Consider the following 20,384-nt stretch of genomic DNA (forward strand, 5'->3'; position numbering starts at 1 on the left):
ATGCAGACACTGGTGACGTCGCACAGGAGGAGCGGAGCCGCGGTGACACCCGGAGATGACTGCAGCACAGAGTATTTACAGCACAGGATGAATGACACAAAGTGACACAAAATAAATTATTCAAAAATGCTACAAGACAGGCACAATGGAGAACGATATGATGATGCCAGCTCGCCGGGCGACCCCTGCGGCACGCTGGCAGCTCGCCGGGCGACCCCTGCGGCACGCTGGCAGCTCGCCGGGCGACCCCTGCGGCACGCTGGCAGCTCGCCGGGCGACCCCTGCGGCACGCTGGCAGCTCGCCGGGCGACCCCTGCGGCACGCTGGCAGCTCGCCGGGCGACCCCTGCGGCACGCTGGCAGCTCGCCGGGCGACCCCTGCGGCACGCTGGCAGCTCGCCGGGCGACCCCTGCGGCACGCTGGCAGCTCGCCGGCGACAGCGGATCCTGTGCCGGGTTTTGCGGTCTTTCTGGCTGACTTGTTTTTCGTGTCTGGGACGCTTTGAGGGCTGACAAGTCACATTAACGTCTGAGCGGGTGACAGCTCTCACCGCCGCCGATGCCGGGATGCCAGCCCTGTAACAGGTTGTCAGAAGTGCAAGTGTTCCCGAGCCGCAGGATAGACAGCGCTCTAATTATCTCACAGCAACCGGCGCAATCACCGCCAACATGACGGGAGGCGACAAATATACGCACATCCACAAATCAGCAATTATCCAGACAAACACGGCCCAGCATCCACAGCCGACTGATGCCTGTCACATGGGAGAGCGCCTCCTGGTGTTCAGTGCACAGCAATGTCCTCGTAACGAGCAGAGTGCTGCGGCACATCACTTCACAGCCAGCGCTCTGCATAGTGACCCTCTGTGCCTGCAGGACAGGAGCCTCCACAGGACCTAGCACGACAGCTGGCATGGGAAATTAAGGACTATGTCAGCTGCCAGAGGGAGAAGGAGACCGATCCGATCAAGAGCCGCCTCCAGCAGCACACCATTTTACAGTCAGCTCTCTGCATAGTGACCCTCTGTGCCTGCAGGAGAGGGCCTGCCTGTCAGGAGAGGAGCCTTCACTGGACCTGGCACGACAGCTGGTGGGGAAATAACAAGGGACTATGTCAGCTGCCAGAGGGGGAAGGAGATGGATTCCATCAAGAGCCGCCTCCAGCAGCACATCACAGCCAGCTCTCTGCATAGTGACCCTTTGTGCCCACAGGAAACCCTGACCATCAGTAGAGGAACCTCCGCAGGAACTGGCACAAGAGCTGACAGGTAAATAACAAGGGACTATATCAGCTGCCAGAGGGGGAAGGACACCAATTCCTCCAAGAACCTCCTCCAGCTGCACATCACAGCCAGCTCTCTGCATAGTGACCTTCTCTGCGCTCAGGAGAGAAGTGGCGCCTCCCCAGCATCTGGCTCTTCAGCTGGCAGGGAAGTAAGAAGGGACTTCTGCCAGATGGGGGAGGAGACCGATTCTGTACCAAGGAGACACATGAGAAAAAAAAAAAAGGTCATTTTATGCTAAAAGTACAAGACAAATTAACCAACTTTCAGGAGTGAGTCCCTCCTCATCCTGTTATAATAAACTTCTTGACACCTTCGCATTGGAGCCAAATTGTTTTTTGTGCTTTTGCTATTCCACCCCCTTCTTCTAAGATACAACTTTTACACCTTCGCCAGACGGGGGCACGATCTCTGCAGGACGGGTTGTAGTTTAAAAAAAAATTGAAAGTTGGGATGGAACGGTCAAAAAATGCTCTTCCCCCATAGAACTTCTGTTTTTGTTTTTAAGGTGTTCATTGTGCGGAAAAAATGAGCAGGTAACAGGATCCCCCCGGAAAGTCTAAAGAGGGGGACACCGAGCAGTCTGTGCCGTATGTTGGAGTTTCTTGAGGGACGAGGTGTAGTTGTCATTGGGATCATTTTGGAGCAGTTATGAGCCGGGATCAGCTCTATAAACCCGCACTGGAGGGGTTAATAAACCCCGGGATTCAGGGCTCATCAGACCACGGGGGACAGATCAGTCTCTGTATGAAGCGATGAAGGTTCCCCCTAATTGACATCAAGCAGAGGCTTCAAAACCCCAAATAGCTGAGATAAACGTCTGAGAAGAGAAAGTTGCAGAGAACCTGAAGCTTCATTGTGAGGGGATTTACCAGGGACAAACAGTGCGGGGGGGGGGGGGGGGGAAGGGGGGGGCAGAGGACAATGGGGGGGATGGACAGAGGACAATGGGGGGGGGGGATGGACTGGACACTATAGAAGCCCTGACGACCCCCAACACTGACATCAGCACATTCACACAGGTGTCGGGGGAGGGTACACGTCAGGGACAAGAGGCAGAATTTTGAGCGCAGCTCTGGATAAGAATGGACAAAAGAGAAAAAAAAAAAAAGAATTTAGCAGAATAACTGACAAGAATCCGGCTGTGACGAGGCGGCAGAACATCAGAGCCCCCCTACATGTGGCTGCACACAATGAGCCAAGTGTGTGACCCCCCCATCCCCTCCTCCGGGCGGACAAAGCTTCCCTGCACTGCTGGTCCGCGCCCACCTGCCGCCTCTCCGTACAAAGGGATCGGACATAATGAAACCCAACATGCACAACACTGATCCCCCCAACATGTGCCATCACGAGCGCCCGCTGCCTCCATAACCGTGTACATGTGGCTCCGGTACACGGCGGCGGAGCACGCGGTACAGTAATAAACAATCCAGGACAATTTCTCCCACTTTTCTAGGGTCACGTCCAGGACAGAAACAACCCAAATTCCAGTATAAGGATTATGGTGGATGTGACTGTCAGCAGCGCCGCCTCCAACCTGCAAACCAGTCTCGGGGAGGCGGAGGGGGGCGACGGCCAGCCTCGGGGGTGGAGGGGGCGACGGCCAGCCTCGGGGGTGGAGGGGGGCGACGGCCAGCCTCGGGGGTGGAGGGGGCGACGGCCAGCCTCGGGGGTGGAGGGGGCGACGGCCAGCCTCGGGGGTGGAGGGGGCGACGGCCAGCCTCGGGGGTGGAGGGGGCGACGGCCAGCCTCGGGGGTGGAGGGGGCGACGGCCAGCCTCGGGGGTGGAGGGGGGCGACGGCCAGCCTCGGGGGTGGAGGGGGCGACGGCCAGCCTCGGGGGTGGAGGGGGCGACGGCCAGCCTCGGGGGTGGAGGGGGCGACGGCCAGCCTCGGGGGTGGAGGGGGCGACGGCCAGCCTCGGGGGTGGTGGGGGCGACGGCCAGTTTCGGGGAGGGGCGGCGGGGGCGCCGGCCAGCCTCGGGGGTGGGGGGGGGGGGCGCCGGCCAGCCTCGGGGGGGGGGGGGGGACGCCGGCCAGCCTCGGGGGGGGGGGGGGGGGGGGGGGGACGCCGGCCAGCCTCGGGGGGGGGGGGGGGGGAGGGGGGACGCCGGCCAGCCTCGGGGGGGGGGGGGGGGACGCCGGCCAGCCTCGGGGGGGGGGGGGGGACGCCGGCCAGCCTCGGGGGGGGGGGGGGGGGGACGCCGGCCAGCCTCGGGGGTGTACACAGCGGTCGGGGTGATGGTCCCGGGTCCCCTGCTCCGGTGCGGCCGCACTCACCCCGGGTGTCCATCAGCCACATGAAGAGGAAGCAGGGCAGGAAGCCGATGGGGCCCCACAGCACGAGCAGGGTGATGTCCAGGCCGCTGAAGCCGTAGGCGGAGCGCGCGGAGTTCTGGATGGGCCCCCAAACTGTTCCACACCAGCCCCTGCATGAAGCTGAGCAGCGAGAAGAGCAGCAGCACCAGCCAGCGCCGCCCGAACACCTGCGGGGGCCGGGGCAGCAGGGGCCGCCGCTCCTCCGCTCGGCTCCACTCCAGCCCCATGGCCACCGGACCGCTCACCACAGCGCACAGCGGAAGTGGCCGGCGGGGGGAAAACATCCGGTCACGGGACGGGACTCCGCCTCTCCGTGACGTCACCAACCATGACAACCCTGTGTACACTGAATGATACGCACGGTCATAGCTCCGCCCCTCGCGCCGCTGTCTGGCTCCGCCCCTAGCGACCGCTGTCTGGCTCCGCCCTCTGTCACTCCCCCCTTGTATATTTTTGATTGCTTCCTATTGGGGCCACATTCTGCCCACGATTTCCAAAGCGACGAATCACAACAGCGGTTATATATATATATATATAGTGTAAGAAATGTGTCCTGCCTGATTGTGTCATCAAGACAATTACTATAAATACTGCAGCCCCAGCGGAACAGCCCACCGCAGAACGTGGCACCGCGGAACAGCCCACCGCAGAACGTGGCACCGCGGAACAGCCCACCGCAGAACGTGGCACCGCGGAACAGCCCACCGCAGAACGTGGCACCGCGGAACAGCCCACCGCAGAACGTGGCACCGCGGAACAGCCCACCGCAGAACGTGGCACCGCGGAACAGCCCACCGCAGAACGTGGCACCGCGGAACAGCCCACCGCAGAACGTGGCACCGCGGAACAGCCCACCGCAGAACGTGGCACCCCGGAACAGCCCACCGCAGAACGTGGCACCGCGGAACAGCCCACCGCAGAACGTGGCCACCGCAGAACAGCCCACCGCAGAACGTGGCACCGCGGAACAGCCCACCGCAGAACGTGGCACCCCCGGAACAGCCCACCGCAGAACGTGGCAACCCCGGAACAGCCCACTGCAGAACGTGGCACCGCGGAACAGCCCACCGCAGAACGTGGCACCGCGGAACAGCCCACCGCAGAACGTGGCACCGCGGAACAGCCCACCGCAAAACGTGGCACCGCGGAACAGCCCACTGCAGAACGTGGCACCGCGGAACAGCCCACCGCAGAACGTGGCACCGCGGAACAGCCCACCGCAGAACGTGGCACCGCGGAACAGCCCACTGCAGAACGTGGCACCGCAGAACAATAATAAAGCTGCAACGCTCTATTGGCAACCGGTACATCCCACACTCCACAAGACCCTCCGTATACAGGGAACACCCCACAAAACCCTCCGTATACCGGGAACACCCCACAAGACCCTCCGTATACAGGGAACACCCCACAAGACCCTCCGTATACCGGGAACCACCCCACAAGACCCTATGTCACGAACCACCGGGGGGTCACTCAGAAATCCCCCGCGCTGGCTACCAGTACGTCACAATCGGGGGGTAACAAGTGGGGGGTCACCCCTCCTTTATACCTCCCGACCGACAGACAGAGCACGTGACGCGCTCTCTAGCGCCCCTCTTATAGTCAGGCCAATTATGAATTGCCCGACAATAAGCAAGGAGGCCGCTATACTACTTATGCCGATTATTGAAGGGTCCCCGGTGAGAGTAGGGTATATATTCCCCCGACCTCCGCGGGCGGAATATATAAAACCTCCCCGAATCTCACTGGCCTCCCCACAATAATCCTTGGCACCAACTCGCTGCCACCAACCGCTTCACGGTAACTATTAGCCGAACACACAGACGTGGGATTCAAGATCGAGATAACAGAACAGCCCAAGATTAATTATATAATTTAATCAGCCTAAAGCACACTAGAAACTACAATATATACAATAGGGAATCTACAGAATATACATATGTCAGAGTACAGTTACAATCAAAGCATGGTTTACAAACAGGTATGCAATTCAATCAGTTACCTTGTGCGTCTGGCCACAGGGGGGCGCTGTAGACCAGGTTTCCAGGAACTCCCACAGATGTTTCCTGCACGTGACCCCCAGCGAAAGAACACTGGAAAATGGCCGAAGTAGGGTTATCAACCTGGCAAATCCAGGTCCCCTCCTACCTTAGTGACCTCAGAGGGAGCACTGCTCCACCCCTGGCTGGAGTTATGGACAATCCACAACATGGAATATGGCCATAACTTTGCCTGGGAGCGTCGTAGGCGGACGCCAATGCTCTCATTGTGACAGTTATGAATTTAGCTACAGAACGAGAGGTTTCATGACTTGTCTACTAGTTCCACATTGGCTGATATCACGCCTGGGGTATTTCCCAAGCTCCCGCTCCCATAAAAAAGGGTGTGCCAGCATCGTCCGCATGCGGAGACACCATTTTTATGGTTGCCATATTTATCGGAAATATGGCTTGCGAGATATGAACCATTTTTTACTGGAGTCGTTCTGTCTGGATACTTCCATAGCCTTGCTAATTAGATAGCAGCTCCTACCACAGGGTCACGGCAGGGAGTCATCCTGTGTCCATTGTTCCCACGATCATCTCATCTCCATATCACAGGAGATGGCCATGGAGGTGTAACACCTTCACAGATGCTGGACATTGAGAACAAGAAGGGAGGGGGGCACTGCCAGGGAGTGATGAGCGATTATGACTGGAAGTCATAATTCATCTTCATATCCGGGATTTGCCTCACACCTCCCCCCTTTTGAGGCGCTAGGGGGCAGCACACTCCGGTGTTCCCCCGTGCGCCCGTCCGCGACCTCTCCTTGTCGGGACAGCCCGTCTGCGTTACGTGGTCCCGGCCCCTTTTGTGGCGAATGGTGAAGTTGTATTGCTGGAGCGCAAGGCTCCATCGCAACAATCGCCCATTCGTCCCAGAGACGGTGTGCAACCAGCTGAGGGGATTGTGGTCCGTCTCCACGATGAAGTGGCGCCCGTATAGATAGGGTTGCAGACGCTGCAGGGCCCACACTATGGCCAGGCACTCCTTCTCCATCGTGGAATAGGCCACTTCCCTTGGTAACAGCTTCCTGCTCAGGTACAAGACTGGGTGCTCTTGGCTCGCAGAGTCCACCTGGCTGAGCACCGCACCGAGGCCGAAGTCACTGGCGTCGGTCTGTACTACAAACGGCCGCGTGAAGTCGGCTGCCCTGTAGCACGGGCGGGCTGGACAGGGCGTCCTTTAGGGCCCGGAAGGCTGTCTCGCAGTCCACTGTCCAATCGACTGCAGAGGGCAGCTTCTTCTTGGTGAGGTCCGTCAAGGGCTTTGCCAGGCTACTATAGCATGGAACAAACCTCCTATAGTACCCAGCGGTCCCCAAGAAGGACATCACCTGCTTCTTGGTCCTGGGGTGGGCCAGGATGCGATGGCCTCCACTTTCTCAGGCTCGGGCTTCAGTGTTCTCCCACCTACCCGGTGACCGAGGTACTGGACCTCGCTCATGGCCAGCTGACACTTTCCCGGCTTGATGGTCAAACCTGCCCGGTGGATCCGCCTGAGCACCTGTGCTAGATGCTCTAGGTGGTCCTCCCAGGTGGGACTGAAGACGGCAATGTCATCCAGGTACGCGGCCGCGTACCCTTCAAGTCCCTTGAGCAGGGTGTTGACCATCCGCTGGAAGGTGGCAGGGGCATTCCTCATCCCGAATGGCATCACCGTGGACTCGTACAGTCCAAATGGGGTAATAAAGGCAGAGCGTTCCCTGGCCTTGCGAGTCAGGGGGATCTGCCAATATCCCCGGCTCAGGTCCATGATGGTCAGGTACTGAGCCCCGGCCAACTGATCGAGCAGGTCATCGATGCGTGGCATTGGGTACGCATCGGCGACCGTGACAGCATTGAGCCCCCTGTAGTCCACGCAGAACCGAGTGGTTCTGTCCTTCTTAGGGACGAGGACTACAGGCGAGGCCCAAGCGCTGTTGGATGCCTGGATCACCCCCAGCTTCAGCATCTCGTCAATCTCCTGGCGCATGTGTTGCTGCACCTCCAGGGAAACCCGATATGCTGAACGCCGGATCGGGGGATGATCCCCAGTGTCCACGTGATGGACAGCCAAGTTAGTCCTTCCGGGCTGGTTGGTAAACAACCCCCGGAAGGGGTGTAGGGTGGCCCACAGCTGGGACCGTTGGTCCTCCAAGAGCTGGTGGCCAACCTCCACATCCTCAATGGATCCGCCTGCCCTAACCTGGGCTAGCATATCCAAGAGGGTTTCCGCTTCTCCCTCCTCGGGCAGGTTGCACACGGGGAGCGCACACGCCTCCCGCTCATGATGTGCCTTCATCATGTTCACATGGAAGGGCTTCCGCCTTCCACGGGCAGGGTCCAGGGTGACCAGGTACGTTACAGGGTTGAGCTGCTGGTACACGAGGTATGGGCCTTCCCAGGCTGCCTGAAGCTTGTCCTGTGGTACGGGGACCAGTACCCACACCTTTTGACCCACTTGGTAGGTCCTCTCACAAGCGTTCTGGTCGTACCAACGCTTCTGATCGGCCTGGGCTTGAGCCATATTGTCGTGTACCAGTTGCGTCAAGGCCTGCATTTTGTCCCGGAAGCGCATGACATACTCGATAACCGACACTCCAGGGGTGGCCAAATCCCCTTCCCAAGCCTCTTTCACCAGAGCCAGGGGGCCCCGCACACGTCGCCCGTACAGGAGCTCAAACGGTGAGAATCCTGTTGAGGCCTGTGGAACCTCCCGGTAAGCAAATAACAGGTGTGGGAGATACCGCTCCCAGTCACGCCCATGGGAGTCGACCAACATCTTAAGCATCTGCTTTAAGGTGCCATTGAACCGCTCGCACAGGCCATTAGTCTGTGGATGGTACGGGCTGGCCACCAGATGTCGCACCTGGACTTGCTTACAGAGGGCCTCCATCAGCTGGGACATGAATTGGGTCCCCCGGTCAGTGAGCATTTCCTGGGGAAAACCCACTCGGGAGAAAATCTCCAGCAATGCGGTGGCCACCTTGTCAGCCCGAATGGACGACAAGGCCACTGCTTCTGGGTACCGGGTGGCATAGTCCACTACCGTCAGTGTGAAGCGTTTCCCGGAGCTGCTGGGGATGGCCAGCGGGCCGACCAGATCCACAGCCCACCCTCCTGAAAGGCTCATCGATGATTGGCAGAGATACTAGTGGGGCTTTGGGGTGTGGCCCCGCCTTCCCCACTCTCTGACAGGTTTCACACGAACGGCAGTAGGCAGCCACATCGGCCCCCATTTTTGGCCAGTAGAAATGCTGGTTTAACCTGGCCTTGGTCTTAGCGATCCCTAGGTGTCCGGCCATCGGAATCTCATGTGCGATCCGCAACAACTCCGTCCGGAACGGATAGGGTACCACTGTCGGTCCCTGGGCCACGCCTCCGGTGAACCCTGCTGGACCGTGGCCCGGTACAGCCGTCCTTGGTCCCAGACCACTCGCTCCGGGTCCGAGTCCGAGGGAGGCTGTGCCGCCTGCTCCTTAAGAGCTTTCAGGCTGTCGTCAGCTTCTAACGCTGCTGAAACCCCTGACTAGATGTGGCCAGAATCGACGAGACTGTCACATCTTCAGTCAGTACCCCGGGACCTGTGTCCTGGCCTCCACCTGACTCGGCTGCCACTTGGTCAGAAGGGGAAGAGCTATCGGACCTCCGGGAGGCCCCTTGGCTTCCAGCACTCCCACTGCGGGTGACAGCGGCCACAGCCGCTGCGACCGTGGGTCGTGCCTGCTCCTCCTCCGTTCCTGACCAAGTCGCCGGTTCAGGCAGACCTACCTGGCTTCCTGACACCCCGGTTGTGGGGGAACCATGCACCGAGATCTTACCTGGGAGCACTTCCGCTCCTGGACCGGCCCCAATCTCACCTGCCTGTTCCCCTCCTGCAGCAACAGAACCCCGCTGTGAAATCTCTGGGGACCCCACATTTGCTGTGGTAGCCCCCACCCCACACACTGGTCCTCCCCTGCAGCACCCTGCTCTCTGCTTATCCCTGCAGAGGGCAACAGATCCCAGCTCACAGGCTGATTACTTGTAGAGGCATTGTCACACCTTTCTCTGACCCCCTCCCCTGTCACAGCTGCAGCTGTGTGTGTGTCTATGGTGTCTATGCAAGCAGAAATATCAGAGTTCACTCCCTCCTCCCTTACATCATTCATAGATAACACATTAACATTGTCCGGAGGCATGTCAGTACTGGCTGAAGGTTCAGCCCTTGGTTGGGGCCCAAACTGGGAGGTTATCTGCCCCAAATCGGTCCCAAGTAGCACGTTTGCGGGGATCCGATCAGTTACCCCCCACCTCCCTCACCCCTCGCCCTGCGCCCCAGTCCACATAAATGTCAGCAACAGGCAGCGCCGGGTCAATGCCTCCAATCCCGGAGACAGCGAGGGTTTTTCCAGGGATCAAGTCTTGGGGGGACACCATCTCAGGCCGCACCCAGAGTCACCTCCGAGGCGCTGTCTCGCAGTCCCATGGTCACAGACCGGCCGACGGTGACAGGTTGGAAGCTGTCCAGGGACCTACCACCACCCCCACCCACACAATACACCTTGGGCGGCCCTTGGGACGGGGACGGAGCCGGGGCCTTGGGACGCTGAGGGCACATGGCCTTGAAGTGTCCAGGTAGGTTGCACTGGTGGCACCGTCTTGGCTCTGCCACGGGCCTGGAGAGGGGAGTTGAGGGGGACACCCCCTGCAGTCTAGGGGCAGGTGGGGCAGTCGCAGAGTTCATCTTACCCCCTCTCCAGGTGCTGCTGGTGGCTGCTCTCCTGGCCTCAGGAGCCCGATTGTTGGTGTAGTCATCGGCCAGGGCAGCTGTAGCCGTGGACCCCTTTGGCTTCTGGTCTCGGATGAACTGGCGGAGATCCTCAGGGCAGTTCCACAAGAGTTGCTCCGTGATGAACAAGTCCAGGATCTCCGGTCCGGTGGAAAGCTGCAGGCCTTGGGTCCAGTGGTCGGCAGCTCGGGCAAGTTGCCCGCCGGTGGTCAGCCCAGGAGTCCTTTGGTCCCTTCTGTAGGCTCCGGAACTTCTTGCGGTAGGACTCTGGAGTGAGGTTGTACTGTTGGATCAGGGCCCGCTTGATGGTGTCGTAGCCCTGATCTGCCTCAGCAGGCAAGTCCCCAAGGATATCCAGGGCCTTACCCCTTAAACGGGGGGTCAGGTATTTGGCCCACTGGTCCTTGTCCAGATGGTGCTGCAGGCAAGTCCGTTCAAAAGCAGTCAAGAAAGAGTCCAAGTCTCCATCCTTCTCCAGCACTGGGAAGTCCTCAACACGGACCTTTGGAAGTTTGGTGTCTTGAAGGTCACGTGTGGCTGATGAGGGCCGGAGCTGAGCTAGCTGCAGCTGGTGGTCCCGGTCTGCCTGTTGCCGTCGCTCCGCAGCCTCACGCTCTGCCTGGCGCTCTTCACGCGCTGCCTGCCGCTCTGCCTGCCGCTCCGCAGCCTCACACGCTGCCCTGCGCTCTGCCATGAGTTCCCTGTAGCCCTCCCGGTCTCCAGCCTGGAGAAGGGCCATAGCCATTTGAAGAAGGCTATCCGAGCCTCCCAGGCTCGGTGGAATGGCACGTGGTGATCTGCGGCCCGCTGCGGAGCCTGGTGATTCACTGTCCATTGCAGAGCGGAGGGCTGGCATCTGGCTCGTTGAGGACCCTTGGGTGAGCTGCTCCTCATCTTGTCCATAATTGCCAGGTTGTGCAATGTCCTCTGCAGAGCTGTTCTCTGGCGTCGGGCTCTTGGAGGGCTCGTGGACAACCTCCTCATTACTGTCCACAGCACCGTCCTCCCTCTCTTCGGCTCCTGCCTTAGCATTGGCCAGTTGCATAGCTCTGCTCCTGGTGCCCATCAGCCATTCTTGCAGACTTTTGGTCACTGACACAGAACTGACACCTGATACCTCCACACACCTTACAGTATCTGCACTCTGACACTCTAGTGTTGAGCTAGTCTGAAGACCCCAGCAGCCACAGCTGCTGCAGGCAGTCTTTAGTGTCTGGGAGTATGGGTCTCACACTCACACACACTATTATCTCGATCCCACCGCTTGCCACCAATATGTCACGAACCACCGGGGGGGTCACTCAGAAATCCCCCCGCGCTGGCTACCAGTACGTCACAATCGGGTGTAACAAGTGGGGGGTCACCCCTCCTTTATACCTCCCGACCGACAGACAGAGCACGTGATGCGCTCTCTAGCGCCCCTCTTATAGTCAGGCCAATTATGGAATTGCCCGACGATAAGCAAGGAGGCCGCTATACTACTTATGCCGATTATTGAAGGGTCCCCGGTGAGAGTAGGGTATATATTCCCCCCGACCTCCGCGGGCGGAATATATAAAACCTCCCTGAATCTCACTGGCCTCCCCACAATAATCCTTGGCACAACTCGCTGCCACCAACCGCTTCACGGTAACTATTAGCCGAACACACAGACGTGGGATTCAAGATCGAGATAACAGAACAGCCCAAGATTAATTATATAATTTAATCAGCCTAAAGCACACTAGAAACTACAATATATACAATAGGGAATCTACAGAATATACATATGTCAGAGTACAGTTACAGATAAAGCATGGTTTACAAACAGGTATGCAATTCAATCAGTTACCTTGTGCGTCTGGCCACAGGGGGGCGCTGTAGACCAGGTTTCTAGGAACTCCCACAGATGTTTCCTGCACGTGACCCCCAGCGAAAGAACACTGGAAAATGGCCGAAGTAGGGTTATCAACCTGGGCAAATCCAGGTCCCCTCCTACCTTAGTGACCTCAGAGGGAGCACTGCTCCACCCCTGGCTGGAGTTATGGACAAAATCCACAACATGGAATATGGCCATAACTTTGCCTGGGAGCGTCGTAGGCGGACGCCAATGCTCTCATTGTGACAGTTATGAATTTAGCTACAGAACGAGGGGACTCATGACCTGTCTACTAGTTCCACATTGGCTGATATCACGCCTGGGGTATTTCCCAAGCTCCCGCTCCCATAAAAAAGGGTGTGCCAGCATCGTCCGCATGCGGAGACACCATTTTTATGGTTGCCATATTTATCGGAAATATGGCTTGCGAGATATGAACCATTTTTTACTGGAGTCGTTCTGTCTGGATACTTCCAAGCTTGCTAATGAGATAGCAGCTCCTACCACAGGGTCACGGCAGGGAGTCATCCTGTGTCCATTGTTCCCACATCATCTCATCTCCATATCACAGGAGATGGCCATGGAGGTGTAACACCTTCACAGATGCTGGACATTGAGAACAAGAAGGGAGGGGGGCACTGCCAGGGAGTGATGAGCGATTATGACTGGAAGTCATAATTCATCTTCATATCCCGGGATTTGCCTCACACCTCCGTATACAGGGAACACCCCACAAAACCCTCCGTATACAGGAAACACCCCACAAGACCCTGCGTATACCGGGAACACCCCACAAGACCCTCCGTATACCGGGAACACCCCCACAAGACCCCCGTATACCGGGGACACCCCATAAGACCCTCCGTATACCGGGGACACCCCATAAGACCCTCCGTATACCGGGAACACCCCACAAGACCCTCCGTATACAGGGAACACCCCACAAGACCCTCCGTATACAGGAAACACCCCACAAGACCCTGCGTATACGGGAACACTCCACAAGACCCTCCGTATACCGGGAACACCCCACAAGACCCCCGTATACCGGGACACCCCATAAGACCCTCCGTATACCGGGGACACCCCATAAGACCCTCCGTATACCGGGGACACCCCATAAGACCCTCCGTATACCGGGAAGACCCCACAAGACCCTCCGTATACTGGGGACACCCCATTAGACCCTCCGTATACTGGGACACCCCATTAGACCCTCCGTATACTGGGGACACCCCATTAGACCCTCCGTATACCGGGGACACCCCATAAGACCCCCCGTATACTGGGAACACCCCACAAGACCCTCCGTATACCGGGGACACCCCATAAGACCCTCCGTATACTGGGGACACCCCATAAGACCCTCCGTATACCGGGAACACCCCATAAGACCCTCCGTATACCGGGAACACCCCATAAGACCCTCCGTATACCGGGAACACCCCACAAGACCCTCCGTATACCGGAACACCCCATAAGAACCTCCGTATACCGGGGGAACACCCCATAAGACCCTCCGTATACCGGGGACACCCCACAAGACCCTCCGTATACTGGGGACACCCCACAAGACCCTCCGTATACCGGGGACACCCCATAAGACCCCCGTATACCGGGAACACCCCATAAGACCCCCGTATACCGGGAACACCCCATAAGACCCCGTATACCGGGAACACCCCATAAGACCCTCCGTATACTGGGAACACCCCACAAGACCCTCCGTATACCGGGGACACCCCATAAGACCCCCGTATACTGGGAAACACCCCACAAGACCCTCCGTATACTGGGGACACCCCATAAGACCCTCCGTATACTGGGAAACCCCATAAGACCCTCCGTATACTGGGGACACCCCATAAGACCCTCCGTATACCGGGAACACCCCATAAGACCCTCCGTATACCGGGAACACCCCACAAGACCCTCCGTATACCGGAACACCCCACAAGACCCCCGTATACCGGGAACACCCCACAAGACCCTCCGTATACTGGGGACACCCCATAAGACCCTCCGTATACCGGGAACACCCCACAAGAACCTCCGTATACCGGGAACACCCACAAGACCCCCGTATACTGGGGACACCCCATAAGACCCTCCGTATACCGGGAACACCCCACAAGAACCTCCGTATACCGGGAACACCCCACAAGACCCCCCGTATACTGGGGGACACCCCATAAGACCTCTGTATACCAGGAACCCCATAATAATCTGTGGCCACAGACATAGGCGTCGGCCTTTGCACGGAATGGCCGGGGGTCCTCCTGTCAGAGTAGGACCCCCCGGTCGGGAGAGCCGCCGTCACTATCTTGGATTCTGCTCTGTGCACGGTGTCCGAGAGTCAGGATCCAGGAACATGGCCGCACCCGTTGTTGGAGACACATGGGACGCACGAGCTCTGATGACGTATGTATTCCGCGCCGCAGTCACGTGCGCTTCGCTGAGTATGGAGCCCGCGGTGACAGGAGCAGCAGGTACCGGCGGGGTGCTATCGCGGAGCATGCGCCGTACACTCAGTGCCCGCTGGGATCTGTAGTTCTACACGTCCTCTGTCGCTGCTTTTCTATCTCACGCCCAGTGCTGTGTAATGTCAGAGCCCTGCAGTAATGGAGGCTCACCGTGTGCTATACATTCCCTCATGTACGGCCCCGGAGCATGGCCGCGCACTGACTGTATATGGAGGCTGGTACCGAGGCACCGCTACAGCAGCTGTATACAGAGGGGGGAGGAGAGCTCAGGAGCAGCGCCTGCTGTATACAGAGGGAGGAGGAGAGCTCAGGAGCAGCGCCCCCTGTATACAGAGGGAGGAGAGCTCAGGAGCAGCGCCCCCTGTATACAGAGGGAGGAGGAGAGCTCAGGAGCAGCGCCCCCTGTATACAGAGGGAGGAGAGCTCAGGAGCAGCGCCTGCTGTATGCAGAGGGGGGGAGGAGAGCTCAGGAGCAGCGCCTGCTGTATACAGAGGGAGGAGAGCTCAGGAGCAGCGCCTGCTGTATACAGAGGGAGGAGGAGAGCTCAGGAGCAGCGCCTGCGTATACAGAGGGAGGAGAGCTCAGGAGCAGCGCCTGCTGTATACAGAGGGAGGAGGAGAGCTCAGGAGCAGCGCCTGCTGTATACAGAGGGAGGAGGAGAGCTCAGGAGCAGCGCCTGCTGTATACAGAGGGAGGAGGAGAGCTCAGGAGCAGCGCCCCCTGTATACAGAGGGAGGAGGAGAGCTCAGGAGCAGCGCCCCTGTATACAGAGGGAGGAGGAGAGCTCAGGAGCAGCGCCTGCTGTATACAGAGGGGGAGGAGAGCTCAGGAGCAGCGCCCCCTGTATACAGAGGGAGGAGGAGAGCTCAGGAGCAGCGCCTGCTGTATACAGAGGGGGGAGGAGAGCTCAGGAGCAGCGCCTGCTGTATACAGAGGGAGGAGGAGAGCTCAGGAGCAGCGCCCCCTGTATACAGAGGGGAGGGGGGAGGAGAGCTCAGGAGCAGCGCCTGCTGTATACAGAGGGAGGAGGAGAGCTCAGGAGCAGCGCCCCCTGTATACAGAGGGGAGAGGAGAGCTCAGGAGCAGCGCCCCCTGTATACAGAGGGGGGAGGAGAGCTCAGGAGCAGCGCCCCCTGTATACAGAGGGAGGAGGAGAGCTCAGGAGCAGCGCCCCCTGTATACAGAGGGAGGAGGAGAGCTCAGGACCAGCGCCCCCTGTATACAGAGGGGGGAGGAGAGCTCAGGAGCAGCGCCCCCTGTATACAGAGGGAGGAGGAGAGCTCAGGAGCAGCGCCCTCTGTATACAGAGGGAGGAGGAGAGCTCAGGAGCAGCGCCTGCTGTATACAGAGGGAGGAGGAGAGCTCAGGAGCAGCGCCTGCTGTATACAGAGGGGGGAGGAGAGCTCAGGAGCAGCGCCCCCTGTATACAGAGGGGGGAGGAGAGCTCAGGAGCAGCGCCTGCTGTATACAGAGGGAGGAGGAGAGCTCAGGAGCAGCGCCCCCTGTATACAGAGGGAGGAGGAGAGCTCAGGAGCAGCGCCCCCTGTATACAGAGGGGGGAGGAGAGCTCAGGAGCAGCGCCCCCTGTATACAGAGGGAGGAGGAGAGCTCAGGAGCAGCGCCCTCTGTATACAGAGGGAGGAGGAGAGCTCAGGAGCAGCGCCCCCTGTATACAGAGGGGGGAGGAGAGCTCAGGAGCAGCGCCTGCTGTATACAGAGGGGGGAGGAGAGCTCAGGAGCAGCGCCTGCTGTATACAGAGGGAGGAGGAGAGCTCAGGAGCAGCGCCTGCTGTATACAGAGGGAGGAGGAGAGCTCAGGAGCAGCGCCCTCTGTATACAGAGGGAGGAGGAGAGCTCAGGAGCAGCGCCCCCTGTATACAGAGGGAGGAGGAGAGCTCAGGAGCAGCGCCTGCTGTATACAGAGCGGGGAGGAGAGCTCAGGAGCAGCGCCTGCTGTATACAGAGGGAGGAGGAGAGCTCAGGAGCAGCGCCCCCTGTATACAGAGGGGGGAGGAAAGCTCAGGAGCAGCGCCCCCTGTATACAGAGGGGGGAGGAGAGCTCAGGAGCAGCGCCTGCTGTATACAGAGCGGGAAGGAGAGCTCAGGAGCAGCGCCTGCTGTATACAGAGGGAGGAGGAGAGCTCAGGAGCAGCGCCCCCTGTATACAGAGGGAGGAGGAGAGCTCAGGAGCAGCGCCCCCTGTATACAGAGGGAGGAGGAGAGCTCAGGAGCAGCGCCCCCTGTATACAGAGGGAGGAGGAGAGCTCAGGAGCAGCGCCCCCTGTATACAGAGGGAGGAGGAGAGCTCAGGAGCAGCGCCCCCTGTATACAGAGGGAGGAGGAGAGCTCAGGAGCAGCGCCCTCTGTAGACAGAGGGAGGAGGAGAGCTCAGGAGCAGCGCCCCCTGTATACAGAGGGGGGAGGAGAGCTCAGGAGCAGCGCCTGCTGTATACAGAGGGGGGAGGAGAGCTCAGGAGCAGCGCCTGCTGTATACAGAGGGAGGAGGAGAGCTCAGGAGCAGCGCCTGCTGTATACAGAGGGAGGAGGAGAGCTCAGGAGCAGCGCCCTCTGTATACAGAGGGAGGAGGAGAGCTCAGGAGCAGCGCCCCCTGTATACAGAGGGAGGAGGAGAGCTCAGGAGCAGCGCCTGCTGTATACAGAGCGGGGAGGAGAGCTCAGGAGCAGCGCCTGCTGTATACAGAGGGAGGAGGAGAGCTCAGGAGCAGCGCCCCCTGTATACAGAGGGGGGAGGAGAGCTCAGGAGCAGCGCCCCCTGTATACAGAGGGGGGAGGAGAGCTCAGGAGCAGCGCCTGCTGTATACAGAGCGGGGAGGAGAGCTCAGGAGCAGCGCCTGCTGTATACAGAGGGAGGAGGAGAGCTCAGGAGCAGCGCCCCCTGTATACAGAGGGGGGAGGAGAGCTCAGGAGCAGCGCCCCCTGTATACAGAGGGGGGAGGAGAGCTCAGGAGCAGCGCCCCCTGTATACAGAGGGGGGAGGAGAGCTCAGGAGCAGCGCCCCCTGTATACAGAGGGGGGAGGAGAGCTCAGGAGCAGCGCCCCTTGAATACAGAGGGGGGAGGAGAGCTCAGAAGCAGCGCCCCCTGTATACAGAGGGGGGAGGAGAGCTCAGGAGCAGCGCCCCCTGTATACAGAGGGGGGAGGAGAGCTCAGGAGCAGCGCCCCCTGTATACAGAGGGGGGAGGAGAGCTCAGGAGCAGCGCCCCCTGTATACAGAGGGAGGAGGAGAGCTCAGGAGCAGCGCCCCCTGTATACAGAGGGAGGAGGAGAGCTCAGGAGCAGCGCCCCCTGTATACAGAGGGGAGAGGAGAGCTCAGGAGCAGCGCCCCCTGTATACAGAGGGGGGAGGAGAGCTCAGGAGCAGCGCCCCCTGTATACAGAGGGGGGAGGAGAGCTCAGGAGCAGCGCCCCCTGTATACAGAGGGGGGAGGAGAGCTCAGGAGCAGCGCCCCCTGTACACAGAGGGGGGAGGAGAGCTCAGGAGCAGCGCCCCCTGTATACAGAGGGGGGAGGAGAGCTCAGGAGCAGCGCCTGCTGTATACAGAGGGGGGGAGGAGAGCTCAGGAGCAGCGCCTGCTGTATACAGAGGGGGGAGGAGAGCTCAGGAGCAGCGCCCCCTGTATACAGAGGGGAGAGGAGAGCTCAGGAGCAGCGCCTGCTGTATACAGAGGGAGGAGGAGAGCTCAGGAGCAGCGCCTGCTGTATACAGAGGGGGGAGGAGAGCTCAGGAGCAGCGCCCCCTGTATACAGAGGGAGGAGGAGAGCTCAGGAGCAGCGCCTGCTGTATACAGAGGGAGGAGGAGAGCTCAGGAGCAGCGCCCCCTGTATACAGAGGGAGGAGGAGAGCTCAGGAGCAGCGCCTGCTGTATACAGAGGGAGGAGGAGAGCTCAGGAGCAGCGCCTGCTGTATACAGAGGGAGGAGGAGAGCTCAGGAGCAGCGCCTGCTGTATACAGAGGGGGGAGGAGAGCTCAGGAGCAGCGCCACCTGTATACAGAGGGAGGAGGAGAGCTCAGGAGCAGCGCCCCCTGTATACAGAGGGGGGAGGAGAGCTCAGGAGCAGCGCCCCCTGTATACAGAGGGAGGAGGAGAGCTCAGGAGCAGCGCCTGCTGTATACAGAGCGGGGAGGAGAGCTCAGGAGCAGCGCCTGCTGTATACAGAGGGAGGAGGAGAGCTCAGGAGCAGCGCCTGCTGTATACAGAGGGAGGAGGAGAGCTCAGGAGCAGCGCCCCCTGTATACAGAGGGGGGAGGAGAGCTCAGGAGCAGCGCCCCCTGTATACAGTTGGAGGAGGAGAGCTCAGGAGCAGCGCCTGCTGTATACAGAGGGGGGAGGAGAGCTCAGGAGCAGCGCCTGCTGTATGCAGAGGGAGGAGGAGAGCTCAGGAGCAGCGCCCCCTGTATGCAGAGGGAGGAGGAGAGCTCAGGAGCAGCGCCCCCTGTATACAGAGGGAGGAGGAGAGCTCAGGAGCAGCGCCCCCTGTATACAGAGGGGGGAGGAGAGCTCAGGAGCAGCGCCCCCTGTATACAGAGAGAGGAGGAGAGCTCAGGAGCAGCGCCCCCTGTATACAGAGGGAGGAGGAGAGCTCAGGAGCAGCGCCTGCTGTATACAGAGGGAGGAGGAGAGCTCAGGAGCAGCGCCTGCTGTATACAGAGGGAGGAGGAGCGCTCAGGAGCAGCGCCCCCTGTATACAGAGGGAGGAGGAGAGCTCAGGAGCAGCGCCCCCTGTATACAGAGGGGGGAGGAGAGCTCAGGAGCAGCGCCCCCTGTATACAGAGGGAGGAGGAGAGCTCAGGAGCAGCGCCCCTGTATACAGAGGGAGGAGGAGAGCTCAGGAGCAGCGCCCCCTGTATACAGAGGGGGGAGGAGAGCTCAGGAGCAGCGCCCCCTGTATACAGAGGGGGGAGGAGAGCTCAGGAGCAGCGCCCCTGTATACAGAGGGAGGAGGAGAGCTCAGGAGCAGCGCCCCCTGTATACAGAGGGGGGAGGAGAGCTCAGGAGCAGCGCCCCCTGTATACAGAGGGGGGAGGAGAGCTCAGGAGCAGCGCCTGCTGTATACAGAGGGGGGCGGAGAGCTCAGGAGCAGCGCCCCCTGTATACAGAGGGGGGAGGAGAGCTCAGGAGCAGCGCCCGCTGTATACAGAGGGGGGAGGAGAGCTCAGGAGCAGCGCCCCCTGTATACAGAGGGGGGAGGAGAGCTCAGGAGCAGCGCCCCCTGTATACAGAGGGAGGAGGAGAGCTCAGGAGCAGCGCCCCCTGTATACAGAGGGAGGAGGAGAGCTCAGGAGCAGCGCCCCCTGTATACAGAGGGGGGAGGAGAGCTCAGGAGCAGCGCCCCCTGTATACAGAGGGGGAGGAGAGCTCAGGAGCAGCGCCCGCTGTATACAGAGCGGGGAGGAGAGCTCAGGAGCAGCGCCTGCTGTATACAGAGGGAGGAGGAGCGCTCAGGAGCAGCGCCCCCTGTATACAGAGGGGGGAGGAGAGCTCAGGAGCAGCGCCCCCTGTATACAGAGCGGGGAGGAGAGCTCAGGCGCAGCGCCCCCTGTATACAGAGCGGGGAGGAGAGCTCAGGAGCAGCGCCCCCTGTATACAGAGGAAGGAGGGGAGCTCAGGAGCAGCGCCCCCTGTAT

At 59.9% G+C, this 20,384-nt stretch overlaps 2 protein-coding genes across 2 annotated transcripts in view; one reads left to right on the plus strand and one right to left on the minus strand.

The window, feature by feature from the left end:
- SLC49A4 (solute carrier family 49 member 4) overlaps positions 1–3,880 on the minus strand; it is a 28,032-nt gene extending 24,152 nt beyond the window's left edge. Inside the window, 2 exon segments of the mRNA XM_075317014.1 lie at positions 3,562–3,691; positions 3,693–3,880. Of these exon segments, the coding sequence (XP_075173129.1) occupies positions 3,562–3,691; positions 3,693–3,827 (265 nt within the window). The 5' untranslated portion in view covers positions 3,828–3,880.
- A 10,823-nt stretch (positions 3,881–14,703) lies between these two features.
- The window catches only part of HSPBAP1 (HSPB1 associated protein 1), a 74,678-nt gene continuing 68,997 nt past the window's right edge, over positions 14,704–20,384 (plus strand). The window contains exon 1 of the mRNA XM_075318750.1: positions 14,704–14,742. Within this exon, the coding sequence (XP_075174865.1) occupies positions 14,715–14,742 (28 nt within the window). The 5' untranslated portion in view covers positions 14,704–14,714. The remainder of the gene's footprint in view (positions 14,743–20,384) is intronic.

The sequence above is a fragment of the Anomaloglossus baeobatrachus genome, chromosome 7 (assembly GCF_048569485.1).
Source record: "Anomaloglossus baeobatrachus isolate aAnoBae1 chromosome 7, aAnoBae1.hap1, whole genome shotgun sequence".
NCBI classification, from domain to species: domain Eukaryota; kingdom Metazoa; phylum Chordata; class Amphibia; order Anura; family Aromobatidae; genus Anomaloglossus; species Anomaloglossus baeobatrachus.